This window comes from Pteropus alecto, unplaced genomic scaffold (genome assembly GCF_000325575.1).
Source record: "Pteropus alecto unplaced genomic scaffold, ASM32557v1 scaffold223, whole genome shotgun sequence".
Classification (NCBI taxonomy): domain Eukaryota; kingdom Metazoa; phylum Chordata; class Mammalia; order Chiroptera; family Pteropodidae; genus Pteropus; species Pteropus alecto.
Window position 1 is genome coordinate 1,776,266 of NW_006434441.1, and position 10,189 is coordinate 1,786,454.

The window sequence follows — 10,189 nt, forward strand, 5'->3', positions numbered from 1 at the left end:
CCGGCCCGCGTGCTGCTGTCAGCGCTGCTGCATGAGACCCGCGCCGGGCCTACCGCTGTGTGCTTCCTGCGAGGTGAGAGCCCGGCCCTCCGGCTAACCGTGCTGGCCCTCCCTTCCCCGCCCTCCCGCTAACCTTGCCTGGCCTTCCCCGCAGGAGGCTTCGACGCCTTCCTGGCTTGCTGTCCCGACCTGTGTTCTGAGTCCCCTGCCCCGGCGATGTCGCCTGCTGGGGCCGAAAACAGCCGCTCAGACCTCAGGGCTCCTTTCTATGACCAGGTGAGTTGAGATCAGGGATCTTTGTCACTGTCCCCGTGTGTATGCCTGGCATAAGTGGCTCGTGAGCGCCTCCATGGGTCTGTGGATGTCTGCAGCTTGTTTGAGAGCTGGGGAAGCGGGAGCGTGTGAATCTGTGAGGGGACATCTCTGTGTGTCCCCCGTGGCCTCATACTCGCAGTGGATCCTGGTCAGGCCTGGGCGGAGCTGACCTCATTCGCGCCCCTCCCCGTCCAGGGTGGCCCGGTAGAGATCTTGCCCTACCTGTTCCTGGGCAGCTGCAGCCACTCATCGGACCTGCAGGGGCTGCAGGCCTGCGGCATCACCGCCGTCCTCAACGTCTCCGCCAGCTGCCCCAACCACTTTGAGGGCCTTCTGCGCTACAAGAGCATCCCTGTGGAGGACAACCAGATGGCGGAGATCAGTGCCTGGTTCCAGGAGGCCATATGCTTCATTGGTAAGAAGGTGCCTAGGCTCGGACGGGAGGAGCTCAGGGGCGGGACTGGGGCACCGGTGTCCCCCCCACCTTCCCGCCTGATCCCGCCCATCTCTCTTGCAGACTCGGTGAAGAACAGTGGGGGCCGGGTACTGGTGCACTGCCAGGCAGGCATCTCACGCTCGGCTACCATCTGCCTGGCGTACCTCATACAGAGCCGCCGCGTGAGGCTGGACGAGGCCTTCGACTTTGTTAAGCAACGTCGGGGTGTCATCTCGCCCAACTTCAGTTTCATGGGGCAGCTGCTGCAGTTTGAGACTCAGGTGCTGTGTCATTGAGGCAGGCGGAGACACACAGAGCTGCGGTTCCTGGCCAGCTGACTGGGGACAGTTGGGCTCCCCTCGGGCCCCCTGCCAGTCCCCCTCACCTCAGTTTCGAAAGCCCTCAGGTGGGGGCCCTGGGGGTGTAGGAATGCTGGACCGTCTCACCTGGTGCTCTTCTGCTAAGGGTCTGAGGGCCCGCTCTCATTCAGCGATGAGAACGAAGGGTTGCTCTGCTTCCCTCCCTCATCCTCTGGCAGAAACTACCTGGACTCTACACCCATGAACTCACTGGTCCCACAACCATGTTGAAGCCCTTGGCAGACTGAGCGCCCCAAGGAACAAGCTGTGACAACCAGAGCCCTGTCTGGGGGTGGTACACCCTGGAGCCCTGTGTTCCTGCAGGGACGTGGGCTTGGGGGAGCGCTGTGTCCTTTTTGCGTGTGTGGATGTGAGCATTTCATGCCCCTGTTGGTGCTGGAAAATTATTTGTATTGAACTGACAGTTAACACTCCCTCCCCCACTTCCTCCCAGCCCCGTGGGTGGGGCTGGAAACTTAGCACTTTATATTTATACAGAAACTTGAGGATGTGTCAATAAAATATTGTTTTGTTTAAAAAACAACTTCTCAAGCATCTGGTCTCAAGTCAGTGCCCAGGAAAGTGTTTAAAAGCTGTTTCCTAAGCAGAACTCACCTTTCTTTGTGCCTGGAGCCTGGGCACCAAAGGGAGAAGTTGTAAGTGGGCCCTCACAGGCAGGAGGCTCCCTCCCAGCCCCAGCTCTCTGGTGCGGGTGGTCTTTTCCTGGGCAATGTCCTGTCTCAGCTGAACAAGGTGGTTCTGGGAGGCTGGCTCCAGTCTTATTCCTGTTACTGGCTTTGGTCCTGTGGGGAAAAAGCTGGGTCTACGACTCAGAACTGGGCCCAGCACTGCTCTAGTCAGACCCCACTTCCTTTCTGGAGCATGTGGATGGGTGTGTGTATACCCATGTAAGTGGCTGTCCTATGGTTGTGGCTGCCTTGTTCTTGGCCTGCACACACCTACATGGCATATGTGTGGACCTTCCTACATCCTGCATGTGTCTGCATGTACCCCAGGGTGTGGCTGTCCCCGTACTGTGTGCCTGTAGCAGGCCTCCATTTGCCTACCATCGGGCAGCACAGCTTCTCCCCTCCACATGCCCAGGCTGGGCCCCCAGGTCTCAGAATGCCTGTCCATGCCTGTCTCCTGTTCTGGAGCTCTTTGTCCCCAGAAGGCATGTGGCCTGGTGTCTGGTGTGGAGGACATGTCACTGGTGATGGGCTTCGTCACTCTTCATGCTGACCCAACTAAGGTGTCTTTACTGAACACCAGTGACAAGCTCAGATGTGCAGGAAGAACGAAGTGTCTGGGAAGACATGAGACAGGGCCCAGCCAGGCCAGCACGGGGGCACCTGCCAAGGCTGCCGGCGGAGGGCGGGGTGTGGAGGCCCGGCCTGCTTCAGCCTCCACTCTGATGCGCTTCCAGACACTCGGACACTTGGATACTTGGAGCGCCATCTCACTAACTGTATTTTGTCCTTCCGGACTCAGCTCAACGGTCACCCTGAAGAACACCGTCTCTTACTGGGGCACACCTCAGTGGGGCAGTGGAGTTTGTTTGTTCATTTATTTTATTTTATTTTTTTAGATTTTAGCTATTTGGTTATTTTTATTTAATATTTTTACTTCTATATTAAATTGGCAGAGTAGCTTCTGATGGTTAGAGGGCCAGTTTTGCTTCACCTCGTTGTACTTCAGTTTCCTTGTCCAGAAAATAGGGTTTTATCACGAGCCCCCACCTGTTAGGGTGGTACTGAGAGTGAAACAAGTGAATGCACGTCAAGCCCCTGCACCTGTGCCTAATAGGTGCTCAGGAAGTGTTAGCTCCTGGCGTCCGAGAGGGGAAGATTTTCAGGTGTACTATCATGCCTCTTGACCAGTCTGGATGCTCACGAGGGTGGGGCCTGTACTCTGCTGAGCCCCGCATGAGTGTGGCACGAGAGGACACTCAGTCCATGTAGCTAAATGAAAGACAAACAGCCTGTCTGCTACCCAACTCTTGCTCCCTCTGCTCCCTTCTGAGAACTTTCACTGAACCCTGCACTTGCCCCCCATGGTGCCTTGTGCCCAGCTTCTCCCCACGCTCTCACTCATCTCAGCCAAGCCAGGAAGGCTCTACTGGGGGTCCAAAAGGCTTGGGTCTGGGCTGGGGGTGGGGAACACCGCGGGAGTTGGTGGGGCTTCAGGTGGAGTTGGTTGGGGAGGAGCTACAGGTGGGGGCTGGAGAAGCTGCTATTTAAGGAGGGGCTTGCTCTAAATCTGCAGCCTCATCCAGGTGGATTTGAGCTCCTACCGGCCCACCAGGCCCACCATAGATAGCACAGCATGGGAGGTCTCTGGCCTTGGGTGCTGGGTCTGCTCTCTCTGCCAGGTAAGCCGCTGCTCACTTTCCTATTTTGGCTCTAGCCTGCAGTGCTTGGAAGAAGCTGAAACCTGTAGGGCTCCAAGTTGGTCCGAATGGCCCAAGACTGGGTTCTTCAGGAGCGCCCCCTAGAGTCAGCTCCTGGGGCCCCAAGGGCAGGCCTCCTGAAGACCCTGGGAGCAGAGGGCCTGCCTGGCAGGAGGTGGCAGGTGTGGCACTTGGACTCCTTGTTCTGCTGGCCAGGCCAGGCTTTCCCAGGCTGAGCCCAATCTCCAGAGGCCTGGGCTGAGGAGGGGGCCGTGTGGCAGGGTCTGAGGCTAGCCTGCACCCTGCCATCAGCGTTGGAGCCTGAGGTCCTTCCTGTTGCCTCTGCTACCTCAGACACAGACACTCAGAGCTCAGGGCTGCTCTTGGAGCCCAACTTTGGTCTTGATAAAGGATCCCCTTTCAGAGTGGTCTCAGCCTTGGTGCCAGCGGGAGCTGGGAGGGAGGCTGCGCAGGCTCCCAGGACACGTTGCGGGAGGCCATGCTGCCCTTAGCGAAGCTCCTGGGTCCTGGGTCTCTGTGTCCCATTGTCTTCTCTCATTGGGGGCACTTCGGCCCCATGTGTCTGGGCCAGGTTGGATCCTAGGAGCAGCCCCAGCCTCCAGCTGCCCAGGAGCCTGTGGGAACAGCTTCTCAGGCCTTGCCTCTGAGGAAACCCAGACGTCTTCGGACAAGGACATCCCTGCGATTAACCAAGGTGAGAGTCCTGTGTCCTGTCATGGGATGGCAGGCACAACATCATCCAGGTGGTGGGGAGAGAGCTATGCTGAGTGCTCAGCCAGGCAGGAGAGGCTAAGGGGAAGCACGGAGCCTGTTTTTGGGCCCCTGTGCGTGGTCTGCAGACAGCTTCTTCCAAGTCAGCGTTTCTGTGTCTCTGCGTCTCCTCTGCCAGGCTGCTACTTATAGCAAGCGGGGAAAGCAGGGTTTTTATAAATGGCCTCATGAAAGCAGGGGTCCCTGGGGCTTTCCATGTCTGGCGCTGGGTTCAGTCATTGATGGACTCTTGAAAACAAGTCAGCCACCTGGTTGCAGGTGTGAGGGGATGAGCTGGGGATACAGACAAAAAGCAGCAGAGGCCCAGGGCCTCCCTGTGGGGTCTTAGGTGGAGAGTGGAATATGCAGACATCCTGGTACCAAGCTGATCGAAACAAAGACTGGGGTTCAGACACAGATGCATTGGGGAACAGGGTGACCTTGCCCTAGGGGTTGGCACTGCAGATGTGGTAGCCACCATAGGGTGTGCCCTTTCCTTGCTCTGTGAGCTGACCTGGAGCAGGGCAGGATGGAAGCTTTTTGTCACGGTGACCCATCTGGAGGTAGCCAGACTCAATCTGAGGCTTCCCTGGCATTGGTTTTGCAATGCTGTGGAGACCCTCTCATCTTGCACTTTCAGGACTGACAATTAGGTACCCACCAGTAGCAGCGTTCCAGCTGCTGAGACCCCGCAGATAAAGACCCGTGGCCAGGGATGCTGGGAGGCTGCTCCATCCACAGCCAGGGGGGTCCACACTGACTCTTGGGGACCTGGCACTGGCCCTGCCTCAAGGTGGGCCAAGCCTTATTGGGGCCCGGGGTGGGAGCAGGGCTGAGCCTGGCTCTTCCTGGCACTCTAGCTTCCTTCAGTCCCTCGGGACACCCCTTCAGAAGCCTCCTAGCTGGGGCTCTGTTTCTAGGGAGCCCAGCCTCAGGAGCCTGCGGGGTACCAGACCCTCTTCAGAGATTCCTTGTGGGGCTGAGATCTCAGGAAAGAGGCAGGTGGTGGAGAAGGGCTGCCGCTGTGGCAGGAAATGGGTGGGAGAGAGGGAGGAGAGACAAGCTGAGAAGGGAGGAGTGGGAGGGATAGAGAGGGCCAGGCTCCTGGGAGGCAGTACTCATCCCCTTCCTGTGTGCAGGAAGCTGAAAGTTCTGTCACTTGCCACCGCCAGGGTCCTGAATACCACACAGAGGGGCAGGAGTTAGATAGGGTTTCAGGTGGGACGAGAGCCCAGGGTGTGCCCCAGTGAATGTGGCTTAGGCTTAGGACGAAGAAGGTAGAGGCTGTTCCCTGACAGCAGAGGGTCCTCCCTGCAGGAGGCGGGGATTAGGACCCTGTCCTGTGCGCCTCAGGAGCCACAGACTGCATTTGAGCAAGGGAAGGGTGCGGGCAGGCTGAGAATCATCACACTGCGGATTGGGGCTTGGGGCCACATAGCCTCAGTGCCCAGGGGAGATCTGGCTCAGAGCTGGCGTTGCCTGGCCTGATAGCCAAGGCCTCTGCTGGGCCTTCTGGAGAGCCTGTGTCCTGGAGGACTGAGCCCACACACACTCCTCCCTTTCTTCCCAGGACTCATCCCAGAGGAAACCCCAGAGAGCAGCTTCCTCCTCGAGGGGGACATCCTCCGGCCGGTGAGTGAGGGTAGAGGGTAGAGGCCAGGATCCTTCTTTGTCACTCATAGCCTGGTAGACACCTCCTCTTGCCGAAGTCTGAGCATATGTCCTATTAGGAATAGCCGGCCTGAATGCAAAGCAGGCAACATCTGGAGTGGCGGCATTCTGGGAGGGCTTCCTGAAGGAAGGGCTTTGAACCCTCATGACCCAGCTTGGTACCCTGCCCAGGGGAGGTGCTCAGGAAGTACTGGGACGAGAGGAGAGAAGCACAGTTTGGCAGGGTGGTGGGAGGGCTGGAGGTAGGTTTGGTGAACATCGGGGTTGGCTACTAGCCTGGGAAGGCAGAACAAGAAGCAATGTAACTGCCATCCTGGCAGGGGCTGGAGGGCGGAGTCAGAAAGGACTGGGTGGGAATTGGGGCAACTTGCCAATGGAGAAGGGAACCCGTGGCTCAGCAGAGTTGTATCACTCTTAAGGAACTAGAGTTGGCAGAAGGCTCCAGAACAGGATAGTGACCTGGTGAGAGCAAGGCTGTCTATGGTTTGGAGGCCGCCTATAGATGGCACACATGAGGCTGGGGTGGAGAGCCAGAGGCAGACCCAGGGCTGGACAGGGTCCCTGGGACTGGGACAAGCAAGGCCCCTGTTCTGCATCTCCCATTGAGTTGGGGGTAAGAGTAGAATCCGGTAAAACTGTTGGCTCGTGGGGCAGGACAGGCCACGGCTGTGAAGCCTATGCTTCAAAGGGTTTTGGTTGGTAGAAGACAGGGTAAAAGCTGCCATGGCCAGGGGTGTTTCCTCAGAATCAGGCTGGGGAGGACTCTGTCTCCATCTTTCCACTGCACATGCAGGCAGCTTAGGACATGCTATGTATGCTCTGGGAAGGGGCTGCCAGTGGGGCTCTGAGCACTTGTGGACCCAGCCCCCTGGGTGCTGGGATGCCTACCCAACACTCAGGGACAAGTTTATCTGCTTGATAGAATCAGCTGCAGGTTATGTGTGCTGCAGAATAAAGGCTGTGTTGTGCAGTGCAATTCACACAGCCAACTTCCCAGCTTCTATCCAGTTTCTAATGGCCTCCCACCCTCATGCCTAGGCCCTGTCTTTCAGATCTTTAGGGCTCTTGTGGCCTGAGGTGTGGCACCCTTGGGGGCAGGAAGCTTGACTGGCCTATGTCCCCAGGAGTCCCTGAACTCTGCCCTCTTTCCTTAGAGTCCCTTCCGCCTGTTCTCAGCTACCAGCAACAAGTGGCCCAAAGATGGGGACATTGTGGAGGTCCCCTTCCTGCTCTCCAGCCAGTATGGTGAGTGAACACTTGGGGCCCAGTGCCTATTCCCATTGCAGCCTGGGCTCAGCTCTGGGTTTTCTCTTCTTCCTCTACGTCCCCATACTCCTCCACCAGCACCATCCAAAGAGCCCTTCCGCTAGAAGTCAACACTTTTTTTTTTTTTTTTAATAAAGAAGAGGTGGTACATATATACAATGCAATACTACTCAGCTAGGAAAAAGAAGAACCATTTGTGACAACGCAGATGGATCTTGAGAGTGACGTGCTCAGTGAAATAAATCAGATAGAAAAGGACAGAAGCCATATGATTTCATTCATATGTGGGATATAAACAAAGTAACAGATGAACTAACAACATAAAAAATTGGACTACCTGATCCATTCTGAGACCCCCACAGCCCAGGGAACAGTGACCTATCTGAGGTCACATGGCCAGGGTTTGTCTGGAGCCAGCTTTCTTCCCCTGACACGATCATGCTGCCCTTTCTTGACACCCCACAGCTCAGATGTGTCCCCTCTCGCCCTCACGTAGAGGTTCAGGGCACGAGAGCTCTGGGGGCCTGGCCAGGGGTTCAGCCAGGGTGTCCTTTCTCCAGATGATCCCAGCCGCGAGGTTATCCTGCAGGCATTTGCTGAGTTTGAACGCTTCACGTGCATCAGGTTTGTCACCTACCATGGCCAGAGAGACTTCATCTCCATCGTCCCCATGCCCGGGTGAGTGCTCCTGGATGTGTGCCTGTACATGCGTAAGCATGTGTGTGCAAGGTGTGTTATGCAGCTTTCTTCTGAGTTCATCCTGGGATGGAGTGAGCTGTTGTCTAGAACCTACTTCTGGGGCTGATCTACCTAGGTCCAATCCCCTGCTCATTCAATGTGAACTGTACTCGCAAGCCTCAGCATAGCAGGCTGGATTAGGGGGGTGGTCAGTGGTTGGGGAGGCAGTTAGGTGCTTCCTTTATAAGCCCTCATTCCCGGGAGATCTCATAGTCTGGTGGGAAAGTGCAAGTTTGCTGGGACAGAACTGGCCTCTGGTCCAGGTTCCACAGTGCAGGAGCCACCTGACTGCAGGCAAGTCCCTTAATTCTGTGCTTTTTTGCCTTCTCTCTGTACTGAGGGTGGTGTAGCACCTACTTCCTAACTTGTCAGGAGCCTGAGCTAATGTGTGTGACAACTTTGATTCAGGGCTGCCCTGTGGGTACCCTCACTTAATGAGCTGCTTCTGTCACCCACATTAGTGTCAGCTCTCACCTCCTCCTTATAGCCCAGGCTGGTAATGGGGCTCCAACACACCCACTTCCCAGAAGGCCAGGCAGTAATGGGGCTTGAGAATCACAAGCCTGGGACTAAAGTCCAGGATGGCGGTGACATGTTAGTCTCATCCACCCCAGGACTTGGGAGGAGGGGAGGGGCTGGATCTGCTCTGGCTCTCTGGGCCGGTGCCCACTGAGATCACTGTCATGGCCCTGCAGGTGCTTCTCCAGTGTGGGGCGCAGTGGAGGAATGCAGGTGGTGTCCCTAGCACCTACCTGTCTCCAGAGGGGCCCGGGTATTGTCCTGCATGAGCTCATGCACGTGCTGGGCTTCTGGCACGAGCATGCACGGGCCGACCGGGACCGCTATATCCGTGTCAACTGGGATGAGATCCTTCCAGGTAAGCCAGGGGATGCAAAGGCCAGGCCAGGCCTGAGAGTCCATGGAGAGAGGGCTACAGGTATGGGCCAAGGCCCATGGAGTTGCCTGGCTGTTTGGAAGAGTTGTCCATCTTCTCCACTATCTGCCTGTCTCCCATGGGGAAGTTCGGGTGGCCTTCCTTCCTGAGACCTGGAAAGTGGACCAGATGCTGTTGCTCTGGGCATTAAGCCTTTACCTGTCCACCCAAGTCATGCCCAGGATGTAACATTGTCATTTCTCCTCATGGGCACTGTGGGTTACCTGAGGATGGGTTGATGGCATCCTATGACCCATGCTTATCGTGTACCCATCTAGCAGCTCCTCATGTGCCAGACACCACTGTGTGTGTAGGGGTGGGGTAGGGAGTGGGCTGTGTTCCAGCCGGGGGTGGGGCTGAGCCAAGCAGAGGCCTGGTAGTGGGTAGTGGGCAGCGTGTGCCCAGTGTCAGAGACAAGTGGCCGAGGGCTGTGCTGCAGGAGCTTGGTGCCTGTGTGGGCACACTGGTGGCCATGTGGAACTCAGGAATACTTGTGATAACTCATGACAGCCATGAAAACTTCCAGTTTGAAAATGTGGAATTAATACAAATGGTTTGATCATGATGTAAAGTAAAAAGTAGAAACTAATAACAAATCAAACCTAAAAACTTCTTCTACTTGAAAATTAAAGTTCAAAAACAAACTGCAAACCTTTCTTTTAGCTCTGGGGTTAAAGAAATTGCAAGAATTCTAAAAAAAAAAAAAAATGTAATATGCATTAGAACTAATGGTTCACAGCTAAAGTAAGACTCAGGGAAAGGAAAATGTGTAGACTTAAATGCTTACTTTGTTCTATTTTTATTGATATAAGTATTTCAATTTAAGTTAAGAAAAAAATAAAGTGGAAAGGAATTAAGGTAAAAGCAAGAATTAATGAATTAGGAAACAAACAGCACTAATAAGCTCAAGAGCTGCTGCTTAACAATAAAACGGGTTAAAACACCTGCTACTCTAATGGGAAATATTACTTAAGAATGGAGAAAAATGAGAACATATTTGTATTTAGTTAATATGTATGGAACAGACTCTGCTAGGATACACGAACTATTAACAGTAATAAACTGAGGGTGGAGGGTGAGGATGCAGAAGAGGACGGAGTGGGAGACTTATTGTATATCTTAAGCTTTTGATTTCTGAACCGGATGAATATATTGCCTATTCCATATTATATTGAATAATATAAAGATTTTTTAAAGGAATAAAACACTCTTGATGGGCAGGTATTTCAGGCAGGTGATGGGATGCCATTTGATTCATGGTGAGGGGGCTGCTGGTGCGCAAAGGTGACCATAGGAGAGTATGAACGTAG

The 10,189-nt window shown here is 55.0% G+C and overlaps 2 protein-coding genes across 2 annotated transcripts in view; both read left to right on the top strand.

Annotated features, from left to right (window-relative positions):
• DUSP2 (dual specificity phosphatase 2) overlaps positions 1 to 1,615 on the top strand; it is a 2,161-nt gene extending 546 nt beyond the window's left edge. The window contains exons 2-5 of the mRNA XM_006909478.3: positions 1 to 73; positions 155 to 276; positions 511 to 730; positions 833 to 1,615. Of these exons, the coding sequence (XP_006909540.1) occupies positions 1 to 73; positions 155 to 276; positions 511 to 730; positions 833 to 1,047 (630 nt within the window). The 3' untranslated portion in view covers positions 1,048 to 1,615. The remainder of the gene's footprint in view (positions 74 to 154; positions 277 to 510; positions 731 to 832) is intronic.
• Positions 1,616 to 3,435: 1,820 nt separating this feature from the next.
• Positions 3,436 to 10,189, top strand: part of ASTL (astacin like metalloendopeptidase) — a 9,716-nt gene continuing 2,962 nt past the window's right edge. The window contains exons 1-6 of the mRNA XM_006909479.1: positions 3,436 to 3,481; positions 4,092 to 4,214; positions 5,841 to 5,902; positions 7,096 to 7,186; positions 7,768 to 7,885; positions 8,641 to 8,822. Of these exons, the coding sequence (XP_006909541.1) occupies positions 3,436 to 3,481; positions 4,092 to 4,214; positions 5,841 to 5,902; positions 7,096 to 7,186; positions 7,768 to 7,885; positions 8,641 to 8,822 (622 nt within the window). The remainder of the gene's footprint in view (positions 3,482 to 4,091; positions 4,215 to 5,840; positions 5,903 to 7,095; positions 7,187 to 7,767; positions 7,886 to 8,640; positions 8,823 to 10,189) is intronic.